Source organism: Leptonotus elevatus, chromosome 10 (assembly GCF_054856555.1).
Source record: "Leptonotus elevatus isolate MCC_2025b chromosome 10, RoL_Lele_1.0, whole genome shotgun sequence".
Taxonomy (NCBI): domain Eukaryota; kingdom Metazoa; phylum Chordata; class Actinopteri; order Syngnathiformes; family Syngnathidae; genus Leptonotus; species Leptonotus elevatus.
Genome location: NC_141248.1, coordinates 24054784 through 24074543, shown reverse-complemented (window position 1 = coordinate 24074543; position 19760 = coordinate 24054784). Strand labels below are relative to the sequence as shown.

General features: G+C 42.2%; 1 protein-coding gene across 1 annotated transcript in view; it reads left to right on the top strand.

Moving 5' to 3' along the window:
• flnba (filamin B a) overlaps positions 1-19760 on the top strand; it is a 41777-nt gene that overhangs the window by 16969 nt on the left and 5048 nt on the right. The window contains exons 16-41 of the mRNA XM_086086068.1: positions 252-375; positions 1562-1722; positions 1882-1972; positions 2040-2194; positions 2934-3051; positions 3124-3203; positions 3591-3776; positions 3877-4191; positions 4274-4376; positions 5109-5309; positions 5376-5549; positions 5638-5800; positions 5878-6038; positions 8058-8349; positions 8546-8699; positions 9048-9237; positions 10546-10793; positions 10988-11071; positions 11437-11536; positions 13395-13535; positions 14055-14183; positions 15002-15175; positions 15416-15778; positions 16753-16905; positions 17064-17186; positions 18907-19173. Of these exons, the coding sequence (XP_085942194.1) occupies positions 252-375; positions 1562-1722; positions 1882-1972; positions 2040-2194; positions 2934-3051; positions 3124-3203; positions 3591-3776; positions 3877-4191; positions 4274-4376; positions 5109-5309; positions 5376-5549; positions 5638-5800; positions 5878-6038; positions 8058-8349; positions 8546-8699; positions 9048-9237; positions 10546-10793; positions 10988-11071; positions 11437-11536; positions 13395-13535; positions 14055-14183; positions 15002-15175; positions 15416-15778; positions 16753-16905; positions 17064-17186; positions 18907-19173 (4450 nt within the window). The remainder of the gene's footprint in view (positions 1-251; positions 376-1561; positions 1723-1881; positions 1973-2039; positions 2195-2933; positions 3052-3123; positions 3204-3590; positions 3777-3876; positions 4192-4273; positions 4377-5108; positions 5310-5375; positions 5550-5637; positions 5801-5877; positions 6039-8057; positions 8350-8545; positions 8700-9047; positions 9238-10545; positions 10794-10987; positions 11072-11436; positions 11537-13394; positions 13536-14054; positions 14184-15001; positions 15176-15415; positions 15779-16752; positions 16906-17063; positions 17187-18906; positions 19174-19760) is intronic.

Sequence of the window (19760 nt, the reverse complement as noted above, 5' to 3'; positions counted from 1 at the left end):
TTTTTTTAACAAAAAGTTTAGGGTTTTTTTTAGACTGAAAACACAAAATGATTATGAAATTGATCCTTACTAATCATGCGTTACTGTCGGTACGTTTCAATCCCTTATTGATCCTTCTAATTCGGTCAAGAAATTAAATCAAAGCTTTCCTTTGTGATCGGTGTCATCATTTAAGGGCGCAAATGAAGTCACGCAATAATCAAATCCATGAAACCTTTTTGAAACTCAAAAGCGTTTGTTGCTGTTTGTAGGTGAACGTGGGCAAAGGCAGCCACCCGAGCGAAGTCAAAGTGTTCGGTCCCGGGGTGGAGAGGACGGGACTCAAAGCGAACGAGCCCACGCATTTCACCATCGACTGTTCCAACGCCGGAGATGGTAATGTGTGCGCGCACGCACACACACACACACACACAAACGGGTAGAGTTGCGCTTCTGTTATGGCTTTGATCAGGGGTGGTCAAGTTGGGTCCTCGAGAAACCCCTATCCAGTCTGTTTCCCTCCTGCAGCACAGCTGAGTCTAATGATCAGCTCATCAGCAAGCTTTGCGGAAGACTTGATAACGATCCTGATCATGAATGACGCCGCGTTAGGGCCATATATATATATATATATATATATATATATATATATATATATATATATATATATATATATATATATAAATAAAAAAATATATAAAAATATATATAAATATTTTTTAAAAAAAATCTTGGGGGGGTTAATATTCAGAGAGAAAAAACTCAGAAATTTGCCACTTTCTAAAATCATAAATTTGATGCATAATTTATTTTCTCTGAATATTACCCCCACTCTAAAAAAATATATATATTATATATATATATATATATATATATTATATATATAAATATAAATATAAATATAAATATAAATATAAATAAATAAATAATTAAAAAAAAATATATATATATATATATAAATAAATAATTTAAAATATATATATATATATAAATATTTTTAGAAAAAAATCTTGGGGGGGTTAATATTCAGAGAGAAAAAACTCAGAAATTTGCCACTTTATAAAGTCATAAATTTGATGCATAATTTATTTTCTCTGAATATTACCCCCACTCTAAAATATATATATATATATATATATATATATATATATATATATTATGTTATGTTGCTTAATAAGTCATTTATTTATTATTATTAGTTTCTGTCACACTTAATCACAAAACAAGGGCTTCACATCTTGATGAGTGGGAAAAGCCCCCATTGGAGCCCCACCACTCCAAAAATCTTCTTTGAGTCTGCCCCCCCCGTTTCCCTGTGAATGCCGTTTATCCAGAAAAGCGAGGGTGAAAAAAGGCGGGAAACTTGCGTTTCGTCTCCCAGTCGGACTCGTTTCTGTTATCAGACGCCATCGCTCACAGCCATTCCTGTCGTAGTCGCAATTCCTTCGCCGTGACTGACGAGCCGGGCGGCTCTTGCCGGGGGAACGCCTTTTGGGCCAAGCCTTCAAACATTAAGGCGGGCTCGACGGCGCCCCCTGCAGGGCCCCTTACAAATTGTTTTTGGGTTGATGTGTTTCCTCAGGCGACGTCAGCGTGGGCATCAAGTGTCACGGCAACATGGTGGGAGACCGAGAAGCCGACGTGGACTTTGACATCATCCCCAACGCCAACGACACGTTCACCGTCAAGTACATCCCGCCCGCCGCGGGACAGCTCACCGTCAAAGTCATCTTCACGGACAAGGTACAGAAACGAGTCCGACTGGGATTTTTTGGGGGCCACTCAATAGATTATGGAATATTAAAATGTGAAAACAGGGGTGTGCACACTTTTTCTATCCACTTTCTGCCCAAATGTGCCTTAACTGGTTCCATGACCTGTTGCACGTGTGATTCCACGCAGGAAGTTCCTCAAAGTCCTTTCGTGGTGAACGTGGATCCCTCCCACGATGCAGCCAAGGTCAAAGCCGAGGGTCCCGGGTTGGCGTGCGCGGGTAAGCCGGGGATTGCGCGATGACATCACTTCCTGTCGGGATGCTCACGTGCCGTTGTGGTGCGCAGGCGTGGAAAGCGGAATTCCCACTCACTTCACGGTGCTGACAAAAGGAGCGGGAAAAGCGCCGCTGGATGTCACCTTCTCGTCTCCTGTCGATCATTTTGACATCATTGACAACTACGACTACTCGCACACCGTCAAGTACACGCCAGTCACAGCGGTAATATACGCGCACGCACGCACATGCGCACGCACGCACATGCGCACGCACATGCTTATAAATAACATAAGTTACAAAAAATTCTGAATATATTTCTCGTTAAGGTGTCAGGCAATTATTTTATTCTTTTTTTTTATCGTAATTAATCGCAGGACTTCAGTAGTTAACTCATGATTAATCGCAAATTTGATATCTGTTTTAAACGTACAATAAAATGATTTTTTTCAATGTTTTCTTCATACTCTCATTAACATAAAAGTGTTTTTTTTTTTTTAAGTAATACAAATATGGCTGCATCTTTTTGTCATTGATACGGTAATTTCATAATAAATTTTAAAACTGATGGATGGACGGACGGACAAACAGTAGATGGATGAGGGATGGTAGATGGATGGTTAAAATATTTTTTTTTTTACTGTACTGTAAAAGTGTCATATTGATTTGTGTTGAGCTCTTTTTTGTCTGCCACTAGATGGCATAATTGCATATGTAAGACATTGGTGACAGCTCAGTGCTTTTGTGCATTATTATTAAATTTATTAGTGCAAAATTTTGACGCGGACGTGTCTGCTGCATTGTGACCGGACCGTACCCGCTCTCCAAGTAAAGGGCGGTCATTAATCGCTCGTAAAAAAAAAAAAATAGTGCCGTTAAAGGAACATTCAATTCACTAAAAATTGAACGCACTCATTTTTGACACCTCTTAATTTCTCTTGGATGGACATGTACACGCGCGCAGGGCCCGATGAGCATCGCGCTGACGTTCGGCGGTGACCCCATCGCAAAGAGCCCCTTTGCGGTGGGCGTGGCGGAACCTCTGGACCTCAATAACGTGGCTGTGGACAATTTGGACGGACGTAAGACACCTTCCATAAAAAAATGCAAATGAATCGTTTCAGCACCAGATATGTGAAAAGTGTGTATGCTAGGTGTGGAGGTGGGCCAAGAGCAGCACTTCCTGGTGAACACGAAGGGAGCGGGTGGTCAAGGACGCCTGGAGGTTGAGGTGGTGAGTGTCACGCGGGTTGTGGCGAGCAAATTGTTCGCGACGGGTCAACTTGTCGACTATAAGTGCAATTTCTGCAGAAAAGCTGAATGCTAAGATTTGAATTCATTAGCTTAAATCATTTCAGCATTTCCTGATATGATAGTCAGTTTGTATCGAACGTACTCAAATGTGGTCCAAGCCGGGTTTGAGATCTCCGGCGATTGCTCGAACCACTGAGCTAACTTGACTTGTTTGAAATCATGTTGTATTTATTTATTTATTTTAAGTGTCATCTGATGCTGAAAGCTAACATTCATGTCATCATTTCAGTGACATTGTAATGCGTTTCCTGATAATGATAGTCAGTTGCCTTTGTTGTGGCTTGACCCTTGACCCTTTGCGTCTTAGCTGAGTCCCAGCCAGCGGGCCGTGCCTTGCAAAGTGGAGCCGCAGCCCGGGAACTCCGAGGCGTGTCGGGTGCGTTACACCCCCGCGGAAGAGGGCGTGTACGCAGTCAACGTGGCCTACGACGGGCACCCCATCGCCGGGAGCCCCTTCCCCGTGGAGGGCCTGCTGCCCCCGGACCCCAGCAAGGTACCAACCTCCGTCTTGTTTTCTACCACCGTTCGGTGGCCATTTTTTTATTCCATAGTCTGGGAGACAGGAGTTGTTGACATCCTCCATTCCCATCTAGGTGAAGGCCCACGGTCCGGGTCTGAAGGGAGGCTTTGTGGGGAACCAGGCCGAGTTCACCATCGACACCAAAGGGGCCGGCACGGGTGGTTTGGGTCTGACGGTGGAGGGACCCACGGAGGCCAAGATCGAGTGCTCGGACAACGGGGACGGGACCTGTTCCGTCTCCTACCTGCCCACGGAACCCGGAGAATATCTGGTCAACATCCAGTTCGAGGAGGTCCACATCCCGGGCTCGCCCTTCCGAGCGGACATCCAGATGCCTTTTGATCCTAGCAAGGTGGTGGCCACTGGGTCGGGCCTGAACAAGGCCAAGGTGAGAGCCTCGACTAGACGGATCTGAATGAGCGTGGAAGGGGTTGTCTTTTCCGAGGTCAAGATGGCTTTTGTGTACACAGGTGGGAGAGGCCAGCGTGGTCAATGTTGACTGCTCTCGGGCTGGACACGGTCAACTCAGTCTGGAGGCCGTTCCAGACCCGTCTTCTGCTTCTGCACCCGCAGGTTCGTAAACTGCTTTTTGTCACCTAGAAAACAAACTCAATTCTCTGTTTGTGTGTATTATTCCTCTCTCTAGGGTTTCCCTTTTGTTAAAAATTCTACTAAATATTATTCTGGGTCTGAAGGGTTTGTGTGTTGTCTCTAATTACCATTCATACTTGTTAACTTTTTGTTTGTGATTCTAGTACAGCCCATTTAGGCTACAGACTTGTCCTGAATTCTTTGTGACTGCCACTTGTTTCTAAAATGGTCACCGCGTTTAGGCAGTTTGTAAAATGGTGGACCTGAGTCCTTTGCGTACATAGAAACACGGCCATGCACCAAACTTTGCTCTCTCCTTGTTTACATTGTTGAATTTCTACTGCAACCCGTTTAGGCGGCAGGCTAGTTGGGCCTCAAATCATTTGTGCTTGCTACTTTTTTTGTTTTCAAAAGTGCCCGTCCTTTAAATGTGGCTCTCTTGGTTTGCTTTTTGTTTTATGTCTACCCATTTAGGCATGCTTTCTTTTTTTTTCCAATTTCTACCACAACCTATTTAGGCAGCTGGCCCGTTAAAACTTGAATCCTTTGTACGTGCTGCTGGTTTCTAAACTTGACCATATATCAAACATCTCTTTACTTTTTCGATTTTTTGCTGCAGCCCATTAAGGCGTTAGCATTAACGGGCCTGAATCCTGTTTACTAGTTTGAATTTTTTTTTTTTTATTAAACTTGTTCCTTGACCATTTGTTCCAGGTGTGAAAGCAAAGACCGAAGTGATGGACAACAAAGACGGAACGTACACAGTCACCTACGTTCCTCTGACGTCGGGTATGTACACCCTGCTGCTTAAGTACGATGGCAAGGCCGTTCCCGGTTTCCCTGCCAATGTGATGGTGGTCCCAGCCATCGACGTCTCCAAAGTCAAAGTGTCTGGACGTGGAGTGGACGGAAAAGGTACGCAATTGTCCCGTCGCTGACGTCTTGCTTCGATCGTAACTTCCTCCCTCGTCTTCATGGCAGGCGTCTTCAGAGAAGCCACCACCGCATTTTTGGTGGACGCTCGTCCCCTGAGCCGGCAGGGTGGAAACCGCGTGAAAGCGCAGATCAGGAACCCGTCCGGTGCCGTGACAGACTGCCTGGTCAAAGACAAGAACGATGGGACGTACAGCATCGAGTACACGCCATTTGAGAACGGTAATACACTTTCTGCCGCAGCCCGTTTAGGCAGCAGACGAGTCATCCCTAAATGCTTTGCGCATGGTATGTTCTGTATATCTTTCAGGCGAGCACAGTATCCAGGTTCTCTACGAAGACACGCCGGTTCTAAGGAGCCCAGCCCAGGTTTTTGTGTCTGACGGTTGCGACCCGAGCAGGGTGGTGGCGACGGGGCCGGGGCTCAAGAAGGGCCTGACTGACAAGAACAACTCCTTCAACATCGTTACCAGGTAGAGGAGCTTACAAGCCCACAGTGTGCTTGTGTGTGTGTGTCGCCCGTCTTGTTCTAACAAAACTGCTACGATAGGGGGGCAGGCACTGGTGGTCTGGGCATCACCGTGGAGGGTCCGTCCGAGTCCAAGATGGCGTGCAAAGACAACAAAGATGGCAGCTGCAGTGTGGATTACGTCCCCTTCACGCCAGGCCTCTACGACGTCAACATCCTCTACGGAGGAGAGCACATTCCCGGTGAGAACCTTTCAATTACTACTTGCAGCCTGTTGTTTGCTCGTCTCTACCTATCTACGTTGTTGTTTCATTTTCTATTGCTCCCGTTTAGGCAGCTGACTTGTCAGGTCAGAACCATTTGTCAAGTAGACAATTCTGCCTTTCTCGCTCCGATTGTTTCTAAAAGCGGTCTTACACCAATTTTTTTTTTTCGTTTGCTTTACTTTTTCAGTTTGAACTGCTTCCCCTTCAGACAGAAAACTTGTCAGGCCTGATTCCTTTGCGCTCTTGCAAAAAATGGTCGCGCACCACAGTTTACACTGACTTTGTTTGTTTTGGCAACAGACTTGTTGGGCCAGAATCCTCTGCCGGTGGTTTCTGGCAATCGTCTGGCACCGAACTTTGCTCTCTCACCTTGTTTAGGGTTTTAATTAGGGTTTGTCAGGCGATTTAAAAATGTTATTCGTGATTAATCGCATGACTTCAATAGTTAACTCACGATTAATCGCAAATTTTGTATATTCTAAAATTACAATAAAATATATTTTTTAAGTTTAATACTCTTGTTAACATAAAAGTGAAAAAATGTTCAATAAAAATATGGCTGCATCTTTTAGTCATTGATACAGTAATTTCATAATTTTAAATAAAAAATAAATAAAATAAAATAAAATAAAATAAAATAAAATAAAATAAAAAAATAAATAAAATTAAAATTAAAATTAGTGCTGTCAAAGTTAAAACTTTAATTAATTAATCACAACAATGATCGCATTAATCATGTATTAACACAGATTAATCACACTTATTAATTTTGAGCTCAGATGATCCTTTAGCTGACAGCGGGGGGTTACGTTAGCACAGGTTGTGTTTGAGCCATAAACATAACTACATGCTTTAAAGTAAAGCATTTAATAAATGTTTGCGTATGACATTCAGAATATTTGTTCATGTCAAATTATTGGGGTCATTTTTTATTTTATTTTAAATTCTGCAAGTAATTAACTGATTAGAAAAAGATTGAAGATGTCCTCATAACATTAAATGCCCAAAAAATTACACACAACAGGTTCTTTTAAATTTGCCAGACAAAAAAGTTGATTTAAAATAAAAAGCCTTTTTAATTAAGCGATTAATCGTGATTAATCCAAATTCTAAGATTTGACTAATGTGAAAAAAAGAATTCTATTTAAATTTGCCAGACAAAAAAGTTGATTTAAAAAAAAGCCTTTTTAATTAAGCGATTAATCCTGATTAATCCAAATTCTAAGATTTGACTAATGTGAAAAAAAGAATTCTATTTAAATTTGCCAGACAAAAAAGTTGATTAAAAAAAAGCCTTTTTAATTAAGCGATTAATCCTGATTAATCCAAATTCTAAGATTTGACTAATGTGAAAAAAAGAAAGAATTGTTTTGACAGCTCGAGTTAAAATAAAAAAGATGTACTGGACTGTAAAACAAAAACGTGTGATATTGATTTGTGTTGAGGTCATTTTTCTGCCACTAGATGGCATAATTGCATTTGTAAGACATTGGTGACAGCTCAGTGCAGTTTTCTTTTTATATTAAGAGCTATCTAAATCTTTAACATGAAGTAACTTGTGAAATTCTGCACATTTTTAAAATTGTAAAATACAACTTGACCCCAATCTCCACAAATAAATGCATTATTATTATATTTATTCCTGCAAAATGTTTATGTGGACATGTTTGCTGCGTTGCGACTGGAATTCCCCCAGTACAGGCTTTCCAAGTAAGTAATCGCGGTAAAAAAAAATTGTGGCGTCAAAGGAACTTTAAATAAGCTAAAAATGAATGCACACATTTTTACATGCCTCGTTTTAATTAAATTTATTTCACCATCAGAGAATTAGTTGGGCCCTGTGCTGGTGATTTCCAAAAAGGGTCAGGCTTTCCCAGAGTTTACGTTCTGCTCAAGTTCCTTACTGCAGCCCGTCAAGGCAACAGACTAAACGGAAAGACTCAAATACCTCAAAATATCAATGCTTTTTTTTTTTTTTTCTGTTTGGGGTTTCAGGAAGTCCCTTCAAGGTTCCAGTAGAGGTCCTTGTAGACCCCAGTAATGTGAAGGTGTTCGGCCCGGGGGTGTCCCCCGGGATCCGCGCCAACGTCCCGCAGACGGTCACGGTGGACTGCAGTAGTGCGGGCTTGGCACCGCTCGCCGTCACTGTGGGCGGACCCAAAGGCTTATCGGAGCCTGTGGAGGTGATGGACAACGGAGACGGCACCCATACGGTGTCCTACACGCCCTCCGTGGAGGGCACATATTCGGTTGCTGTACAATACGCTGAAGAGGACGTCCCCAAAAGGTATCGAGCGGTACTGCATTTGTAACGCAGCCCGTTTAGGCAGCGGGCACATTTGGCCTTGTCGGTGGTGCGGGTGAGGCTTTGCTGTGTTCAACGTTTTGAATTCAGCTTGCTTCCCGTCACTTCCTGTGCACGAATGTTGTAGCTAGAAACGCAAGTTCACTTTTTTGGGGGTTGGGCTCTCTTTCCCGTTTAGTCCGTTCCGTGTTCGGGTGCTTTCAACCCACGATGCCAGTAAAGTACGAGCCAGTGGCCCCGGGCTGACCAGCAATGTCCTCGCCAGCTTTCCCGTGGAGTTCAACATCGACACCAAGCACGCGGGACAGGGACAGCTGAGCGTGCTCATCACCGTCAGTATTTCACACACTAAATTGGAACCTCTTAGGCGGAACACAGCCCATTTAGGCAGCAAATAAGCTTGGCCCGAGTGATGACGTATGGGGAACGCTGGAGTCTCACTTTTGAGTCTGCTGTATCTTGTCTATTTTCTCACTTTGATGCTCGCTGAAAAGAGTTTTTTTTTTTTTTTTTTGCATTTCTACTGCAACCCTTTTAGGCAACAGACTTGGTAGTTGGAATTGCACAATATCAGAGAACTTAAAACAAGTTTAGAGGTTCCACTGTACTATTTTTTTTCCCCCCCCAAATACATGTGTATGTTTCTACGCTATGAGTTCCCATCTTCTGTCCCGCCTCAGGACCAGGACGGCAAACCCAAGCTGCCCACCATCCATGACAACAGTGACGACACATACACGGTGTCTTACGTACCCGACCGCGCGGGTCGCTACACCATCGTCCTCAAGTACGGTGGCGACGACGTCATGGCCTCGCCTTACAGAGTCCAAGCCATGGTGACAGGAGACGCCAGCAAGTGCACGACAACTGGTGCGTCACTAGCGCATTTTTACCTTCACCTTCTTTGCGCCATCTTGAGAAGCTTACCGGTACTACTGTGATTTTTTTTTTTCTTTACGTGCTAGCCTCTTAAATGGAGTCCGTACCCAAGACCAAACTTGCTTAGCTTCTGTTGTTAGCGTCCAACGTTAGCTTTAAGTTACAATGTTTGCTAATGCTATGTTATTTTTAGCATTATCATCTCAACTTGGCTAACATTACTGTTAAAAAGAAGCTAGAGTCTCCGTTAGTTTCAACAATAGCTTCCAACATTGTCTCCAGTCTCAGCGTCCAGCTTTCGATTCCAAAGTTAGCTTCTTGTCTAACGTAAACTTATTCAACTCTACCTCTAAAGTTGGCTTCCTTCCAATGTTAGTTTCAACTTCATCTTCCGTCAACGTTAGCTTCCAATGTCTTTTCAGTTAGCTTAATACGTTAGCATCCACAGCGTTACCTCTGTTAGAGTAGACAATATTAAGTATTGTACTCTTTGCGTGTTCAATTAACTGAATGGTGAGATTCTGGTGAAGAAGTCCCTTTGCAAAGGTATTATAATTATCAGAAGCTTCTGATGACAACAATTGACGACACTGAAGCCGTGTTCCATCAGATTGTGTCTCGTCCACTCCGGCACATCATTATTTATTGAAAAGTGGGAGAATACGAAAAGTCTCCTCCCCCAGCAAGTTCCCAGGAATACAAATCAGATTAGAAAAAAACAACACATCAGCCCGTGCCTCCCCTCTTCCGACCGGCTGAGACCGGCCCCAGACCAAAACTCCCCTCAAGATAGCAAATGGAACAAACCCGTTGCCCTTCTTCTGAGAGTGAGACAGATAGTACAATTCTATTCATTGAGCCATACTGCTATAACTAAATCCAAAAACGGCTAAAATATAAATTGAAACTGAAAAACAATGTTAATAACTTAACACCTCCTATTTTGATGCTAACAAAGACCAACATCGAACATTAGCTTATTAAGTCAACTTACCAATAGCTTCCAACATTGTCTCCAAAGTTAGCTTTCGATGATCGTTCCCAAAGTCAGCTCTCAACATCGCCTCTAACATGAGTTTAAACTTCCAATGTTGCATCTTACATTTGGCGAAGGACGACCAATGTTAGATCCTGACGTTAGCTTCCGAAGTCAGCGTCAACATTAGTTTCCTATCGTAGCTGCCATTGTTGCCTCCACTGAAAAACAGAATAACATTTTAAAAAAAATGATTTCTTAAAAAAATCTTTAACATATGACAGTATTCCTAAAACTGTGCAAAATGTATTGTGTCCCGTCAGGGCCCAGAGTGGGCCCCAGCGGGGAGCTGGATCGGGAGCTGTTCCTCCCGGTCAACGCCAAGGGTGCGGGCACCGGCAAGGTGAACAGCGTGGTGGTGCAGCCCAACGGCAGTGAGGCCGACGCTCAGGTGACCGACAACCATGACGGAACCTTCGACGTTTTCTGCACGCTTCTGGAGCCCGGCGACTACGTCATGTACGTGCGTTTCGGTGGGGAAAACATTCCCGGCAGCCCCTTCAAAGTCAAGGTATGTAGAGCCGCTGAATTACACTACAGGCCTGTGGGGGGCAGTGTTGCATTTTTTATCTTTTACACTAAGTTGTCTTTTTTTTTTCTTTTCTTTTTTTTTTACAAAATTTGTAAGAATTACTACTGCAGCCTGTTAAGGCAGAAAAACTAAGTTGGGTGTCGGCTTTTCAAACCTTCCTGTGGTGTCCTTAGGCGACCAATGAGGTCCCTGCCATGCAAGAATTGACGTCAATCCAACGACAAGCTGCTCCACCAGGAGTTGGCTTTCAGCCCTGGGTACACACACACACACACACACACACACACACACACACACACAGAAATGTTCACAATGTGTACCAAAAAAAGGGACCACACTCAGAAAGACAAGAACACACATCCTTGTAAAGTGGGACTGATGACTATTTGGCCACACTACCAGCCAATGGGAATACAGCTTGCTTGTCCGCCTGGTTGCCATGGCGATGGTTGCTAAACTCATTTATGTGTGCGTGAGTGTGTCTGCACATGCGCTGTGGCTGCCAGTCGGGCCTGACACACTTCCCATGATGCCGCTGAGTGGGCGGGACTGTGGCTTTTTAACGCCAGCCAATGAGATTGCTGTATTTGTTGAGTGACATTCACTGCTCCCTCCCCCTCAGGTGACGTCGGAAGACTTCGGTAACGGCATCGGCGGCGGCGGGTTCAGACCCTTCCACATGGTCATTCCTTTCTCCTTCAAGAGGGGGGGGCATGTCACGGGTGAGACACGTGCACATATTTACCCTCAAGTGTTGGCTCAAGGTGCAAATTATTATTATTTTTTTATTAAATGGGATAAGCCAGGCCATTCATAAGTGGGGGGGAAAAACAAGTTTATAAAAAGTCTTAAGAAGCAGCAAAACGCACACACACAAAGATCAAAGTCTTGCCGACAGCAAACGCATCCTCTGCAAATGAAGAACAGGCGATGATATTGTGTTTTCTCCCCGGCGGCTGCAAAAGTGGAAAACATCTGTTTGAAATGTTTGCTATTAATCAGTTCAGCAGTACGCTGGAAGTTTTGCATCACAGGAAGTTGCGATGAAGGATGACCTTGTTTAGGCCAAGTTGAAAGCAAGAGAAAAAAGCCTTGAATGCGTTTCGTTGCCATCTCGTCCTAACAAAAAGGAAACGCGTTTGGAAGTCATTTAGTGGTTTGTTGATTCCTTTTACAAACGAGCGCATCGGGATCGTTTGACTTTTTGTCAGCCGCAACTGGCAAGCGGTCTCGTCGCCGTCATCGCTCAGTGGGCGCCAACGAATGCGCCACGCTACTCACAACATCATTTAAATCAACAAGTCCTTTCTATACAAATTGTTTGTTTCGGCAAGCAGTTTTTTTTTTAACATTTCTTCGTAATTAAAAGTGCAAAATTCTATACAAATTGTTTGTTTCGGCAAGCACAGTTTTTTTTTTTAACATTTCTTCGTAATTAAAATAAGTGCAAAATTCTATACAAATTGTTTGTTTCGGCAAGCACAGTTTTTTTTTTTAACATTTCTTCGTAATTAAAATAAGTGCAAAATTCTATACAAATTGTTTGTTTCGGCAAGCACAGTTTTTTTTTTAAACATTTCTTCGTAATTAAAATAAGTGCAAAATTCTATACAAATTGTTTGTTTCGGCAAGCACAGGTTTTTTTTTAAAACATTTCTTCGTAATTAAAATAAGTGCAAAATTCTATTCAAATTGTTTGTTTCGGCAAGCACAGTTTTTTTTTTAACATTTCTTCGTAATTAAAATAAGTGCAAAATTCTATACAAATTGTTTGTTTCGGCAAGCACAGTTTTTTTTTTTAACATTTCTTCGTAATTAAAATAAGTGCAAAATTCTATACAAATTGTTTGTTTCGGCAAGCACAGTTTTTTTTTTTAACATTTCTTCGTAATTAAAATAAGTGCAAAATTCTATACAAATTGTTTGTTTCGGCAAGCAGTTTTTTTTTTTTAACATTTCTTCGTAATTAAAATAAGTGGAAAATTCTATACAAATTGTTTGTTTCGGCAAGCACAGTTTTTTTTTTTAACATTTCTTCGTAATTAAAATAAGTGCAAAATTCTATACAAATTGTTTGTTTCGGCAAGCACAGTTTTTTTTTTAACATTTCTTCGTAATTAAAATAAGTGCAAAATTCTATACAAATTGTTTGTTTCGGCAAGCACAGTTTTTTTTTTAAACATTTCTTCGTAATTAAAATAAGTGCAAAATTGAATAAAAATGAAGCAATTTTTTGTTAAAAACAGTCAACTTTTTTATTTTTATATATATATATATATGTTTGCAACATTATATAAATAATTTTAAAAAGTACAATCTTGATGAAAGGATTTTTTTCATGAGTCGAATTCTAATAAATAACTAATACTTAAGACAACTTTTTGGATTTGAAAATGTTGAATATTTAAACGATTTAGCTGGCATTGTTCCAGGAAAAAAATTGTCCCAAAAACAAAATGGACAGTCTTGACCCGGCGGGACTGACATTGTTTTTTGAGAAGGGGTTGTTCCAGGCCTGTCTACGTTGTTTTGGGGTTTGTTTGCTTTTAAGCCAATCGATTCTCTTGCCGCCTCTTTCAGGTGAGGTTCTGATGCCGTCGGGAAAGTCCGCCCAGCCGCTGATCACGGACAACACGGACGGGACGGTGACAGTGCAGTACTCCCCCACTGAGGTCGGCCTGCACGAGATGCACATCAAGCACAACGGGGCGCACATTCCAGGTATGGAAATGGAACCTTGAATTTGTTTTGGGCAAGCTGTCCCTAATTAACCGGCCATTAGTCACACTCACACAAACATTGAGATTTCAGGAACAAACATCTGGTGTGCACAAGGAAGAAATCACTCCAGATCCACTATATAGTTTTCTTTTTATATGCTATAATTCTTCATAAAAAAGTCCGTCTATTTTCTTGCCACGCCCAGTTGAAGTTTACTGACAAAATATACACATAAACAAAGAGATACATGTTGCGCAATTTTAAACAACCACGTGGCTTTGCCTAAGGCAAAGGCTGTTTAGCTTAATGCTAACAAACGATGTCAAAGGTCACAGACAGGCTAATAAATAGCATCACTTTACTTTTCATCAATGCAACAATTATATGCGATTCAGCATTTGCAAATTCAACTGTTCGTGGATTTATTTTTGGAGCCAATACTCGATTAGTCACTGGATTGTTTTTTGTTTTAAACTCAATCATCTGCATATTCACATTTTTGTGGGAACAATTTTGCAGAATCTCCACTCCAGTTCTACGTGAACCGCTCCAGTAGTCCCAGCGTGACGGCCTACGGTCCGGGCCTCAGCTGCGGCGTGGCCAGTAAGACGGCGGCGTTCACCGTCAACACGGAAGACGCGGCTGAAGGTACGAGATCGCAAATCATGATTGTTTGTAGGGGTGGGCGTGTACCGATACCAGGTATCGGTATGGCGCAGATACCAGGCCACATTTCATGGTATCGGTATCAGAAGGACTGGGGGAGAACGAAGGTTTTTGTTCCGTCTCGTTCGTTTGCCGTGTGTCTCCGTATGAGGTAACGCTTGTTCATTTCATTACTCCATTTTGGCGTGCGTTACTGAGAATAAGTAAGTACTCTTGTTGTGAGTAATACCGCCTAAACCCGTGGTTCAATGTGTGTTATATATGTTGGCAGCTCACGTAACTTTGCCGTGTTTAATTGCCCCGTTTACGTTTGCCGGGCCCGCCATTACCTTGTTAACGTCGTCAAGCTGTGATGCTAAAAATAGAACGGTGCCGTTTACGGTCCTCACAGACGCTAATTATGGTTCTTATACGTGCTACATTATATATGTAAAGAACGTGAAACAGGAAACCGAAATACAGAGCAGCCTTCCAAATTAAAAGCATTGATTTATTCATTATTAAACATCACACACTAAACAGCGTCATTTTTTTAAAATTATCTTTCATTTTTCTTTTTGGGAAATTTTATGTATCATAAGTATTAATGGTTGTGACGATTTGAGTATCAGTATCGTTCTAAAAATATATATATATTGAACATCCCTAATTGTTTGTAAAATCATAATCATAAAGTAAACGTGTTAAAGTATCTGGTGTCCCACAGGGCTGAGTACTAGAACCGTTTCACGTTTGTTACAGTCGTGTTTGCTTTCTTTTTGCTGATAACGCTGTGACATCGTTGCTCTGCATGCGTCCAGGCGGTCTGGACTTGGCCATCGAGGGTCCGTCCAAGGCGGAGATCAGCTGCGTGGACAACAAGGACGGCACGTGCAGCGTCACCTACTTGCCCACGCTCCCGGGAGACTACAACATCCTGGTCAAGTACAACAACCACCACATTTCCGGCAGCCCGTTCACCGCCAGGATCACGGGTCTGTACCCGCCTACGGAAGATTACAGTAAAAAAAAAAAATACTCATAAGTCAAGGTAGAATTGTCGGTGAATTTGTGTGTACAAAACTGCAATAATCTTCCACACAATATTGTATGGGCCTTGCGCAATTAGTCAAAATCCAGTCAAAACAGCCGGGAGCGAAGGGGGTTGCTTCAGTGAAAATAGCTAGGAGTGAATGAGTAAAAAAAAAAATGAATCCGATTTTCATGCACCGCAGAGGACAAGCAGCGGCGCTCTCAGGTGAAACTGGGCTCGGCGGCCGACTTCTTCCTGAACATCAACGAGACGGACCTGAGTCTCCTCAGCGCCAGCATCGCGGCGCCGTCGGGCCGCGAGGAGCCCTGCTTGCTCAAGAGGATGGCCAACAACCACGTGGGCATCTCCTTCATCCCCCGCGAGGTGGGCGAGCATCACGTCAGCATCACCAAGAACGGACGCCACGTGGCCAACAGCCCCATCGCCATCATGATCGTCCAGTCCGAGATCGGAGACGCCGGCCGCGTCAGGGCGCACGGCGACGGGCTCGTGCAGGCGACCACCTTCACCGACGCCAGCTTCGTGGTGGACACGCGCGAGGCCGGTAAGCGGACCGCCGCCCGGACCAGAGTGGAGCCTCTTTCACACGGAGATCCGGCTTACATTGCTGCAGTCATAATAGGCATTTAAACATTTGCCGCTTTTGACGCAGAACCCAGCAAATGCATTATTATTTAACACAAATATCATCCCACATGCGTTACAGCTTAAGCCTCTTTCACACAGAAGTCCCGGTAAAAAAAAAAGAAAAGAAGCTGATCAGCACCATAAGAGTAGATCGAGCATTTATCCATTTGCAGCAACTGTGGGCAGTTTCATACAGCGACACAGCATCCCGCAATGCAGATAATTGATAGAAGATCATATGTCATCTCTCTCATGCATCAGATCTCTTGAAGATTTAACAATAGCGCAAGCATTGATCTGCCTGTGACTTTCACGCAGCACCCAGTATTGCAACAACTGTAAACTTTCGCACAGCATCCTGCAATCAAGATCATTAGACAATGTAAACTGTTTTGGCCAAAGATAATCTGACGCTTCAAAAGCTGTAATAATAGCGTGGGCATTTGTCCACCTGTGCCTTTTACACAGAACCCAGCAAAGGCGGGATCGTTTTTGCACAGCATCCCACCCACAATCAAGATAATTGGCGACCATTTGTAGCTGCTTTGAGTGCTGATTCATCAGCGCCATAACAGACACACACTTTAATACAGCAGCACAGCATCCAACAAATCAGCAAATGAGATGACATCATTTGTAACAGCTCCAAGCTCAGAGAGCAAATTAACGGTAGCGTTTGTCAGCCTGTGCCTTTGACACAGAACCTGACAGGCAAAATATTGCTGCTTTCACACAGCAACACCGCATCCATCAGTCGAAGGTGACAATTGTGGATCTTGACATCTGCATACCGATGTTGAGACATTCTTTTTTTTTTTACACATATGCAGTTAAGGGGCAATAGAATCATGCCTTGGTGGATGTAATATTGGCGTCTTCATATTGCGTCAGGTTACGGTGGGCTGGCTCTGGCCATCGAGGGTCCGAGTAAGGTGGACATCCTGACGGAGGACATGGAGGACGGGACGTGCCACGTGTCTTATTGCCCCACCGAGCCTGGAAACTACATCGTCTCCATTCGCTTCTCCGACAAACACATCACAGGTACGAAGAACGTGAACACCACTTGAATACATTTTTTTTTTTTAAGTGTCATGGAGGTGGAGTCCCACAGGGCTGACTACTAGATCCATTGCATGTTTCTTTGAATCATGATTCACCATTCACGGGAACTGAACCTTTTTGGTTTGCGTGTCGGACAGGAAGTCCGTTCACGGTGCAGGTGACGGGTGAAGGTCGCATCCGGGAGAGCATCACGCGCAAACAGAGGGCGGCGCCTGTTGCTGGCGTGGGCAGCGTTTGTGACCTCAGCCTCAAGATACCAGGTGACCTGAAAAAAAGAATCATGATAACACCGCAAATAGTACGCACTGCAATTATGTAAAAAGAAAAAAATTATTTGTTTAAACATTTTTTTTTATTCTGCTTTGTGTAAAAAAAAAAAATAATAATAATAGGACAAAATGTTAGAAGAAAAGGCATGTAGCTTATTTGTGGTTTTTGTTAACTATTTTATTTTCATGAAACAAAGTGTAAAATATATATATACAGAATGTAATTTTTTAACTCCCAAAAATGTATAAATACGTTCTATTTTTATATTTTATGCTACAGCATACAGAAGGCTTTGATGCAGCTTCTGAACTGAAGAGGTGGCTTACAGCAATGTTGGTTATTACAAAAAACGGCCAATAGGTGGCAGCAAAGTATAAGAGCTCAACCAGGGCCATGTTGCAAACAAGCTGATTTCCCCACTGTTCTAAACAGATTTGTGAATAATAATAAAACGTTGCTACATTCTAATGCTAATTGCTGCAAAACGGAAACAGATAGAAATAAAACTTTTATTTCCTGACGAAAGAAGACTAATCTTTCTTTTGGTAGGTTCCATGTTTTATAGCAATAGAACACAATATTCTGTGGGTCAAAATCCAGTAAAACAGCCCGGGAGCGAAGGGAGTTGCTTCAGTCAAAATGAATAAGTTAAAAATGGTCAAATATTTTTGTCAAAATAAACCATGAAACTTTTTGTGTAATAAAATAAAAATATATTTTATTTATGTAAAACTCAACTCATTAAATTTCACCAAATTTAGTTTCTGTATAAAAAAAAAAGTCAGTTCATTTTGCTCCTTGTGAAATGCTTAAAAGTAAGTGCAATGAAATGTCCCAATTCGGATATTTTGAAAAAATTATGTTTACCGTCAAATAAGTTATTTCTCAATGTATTCTCACTGTCTTAAAGTTCTTCTTTCCTTCCCAACTTTCCTTCTCCTCTTCCCGATTTCTCCTCTTGTGCTATCCTGTCCTCCACCGTTTTCCTCCCTGGCCTCTTCATCGTGGTCATCGTGGTCATGATCATGTTCTTCCTCCAGTGAGCCGCTTCTTCCTGACCTTGTCTCGCTCGTTCCTTTCTCGCATCTCTTCTTCTTCTGCTTCTTCTCGCTTCCGCGGTTTCCTCTGATGGAAAAATGGCCGAGGTTTGCAGCCAATATTTTTTAACAGTCTGCTGTAAGTTATTGACACTTTTTCGACCTTCTGAATATGTTAAATATGTTATAGATTTTACAAATACAGATGTTTGCATTTGTTGTGTAAATGTGTTAAGTCTAGAACGCTTATAACCAGATTAGATTAAAAAAGTAAACCATCTAGAGCGAAATAAAATTCTAAATCATATTTTCATTTTTATTAATAATGTCTTTGTTACATGTATTTTTTTTACGATTTTTTTTTTACATGCACAATTCCTTATGTTTATTATTAGATGTATTTTTATTTTTATTTATTCTTATAATTGTTCATACGTAATTTGCCACAATGATTTTCTTAATTGATTGTATTTAATTTTTATCAGAATTTTTTTTGTATTTTATATTTTAAAAATCATCCACATGAAAATATTTGTTGAAAAAAAAAGTAGTAGTTTTGATTTTATTTGGATGACAACATTTTTTACACATTTAAATCCCTAATATAAAATTGATAACTGTATATGTAAGAAACAAAAGTAAACTGATTTAAAAATGCAAACGTCTTGTGCAGCCCTGGACATGTGCGATGTCACGTCCGAGGTCACGTGCCCGTCGGGCGCCACTCGGTCCGCCCAGCTGGTTGCCGCGGGCAACGACACCTACTGCGTGCAGTTCGTGCCCACCGAGATGGGCGTGCACCGGGTGAGCGTCAGGTACCGGGGCGCCCACGTGCCGGGGAGCCCCTTCCAGTTCACCGTGGGGCCGCTGGGCGAGGGTGGCGCCGCCAAGGTGAAAGCCGGAGGTCCGGGACTGGAGAAAGCGTATGTGGGAGAACCAGGTACGCATACACAAACAAATAACCCCATTTCTGAAGTTACCCATGTTTGAAAAGAAACGGTTTCAAATAATTGAGCCCCCAAAGCCAGTTTGACTAAGCATCATGAATAGGGCCCGACAGATAAGCATTTTTTGAGGCCGAAACACAGATTGACGATTATTTAAAAATATATATAATGCATAAAATGACCCCCGCTCTCCAGTTCCTTTTCACTGGCTGTTTGCATCCTTGAATTTTCAGAAAAATATCTTTGAATCCTTGAAATATCAACTTTAAATATAACTTGAAAGGTCAATGACAAATTAAAACAATAAGAAAGTGAAATAAGAATAGAATGAATTTAAAATAGCAACTGGGAAAAAAGTAAGAACAAATACTAACTGTTCCTGTGCGTTTTGTCCTCTTGGGGGCAGTGTGGTGCCGTGCATCAATGGCGTACACACTAAAAGTCAGTACAGAAGAAAATTGCGATTGAATTATATTGAAATAACTCGTTTTTCACACATTGGGAAGAATTTGTGCCTTTTCATAGTGTTATTTTACCTGTGGTTTTGTGTTTCCAGAAGATTTGTGTGTGGATATTAGTT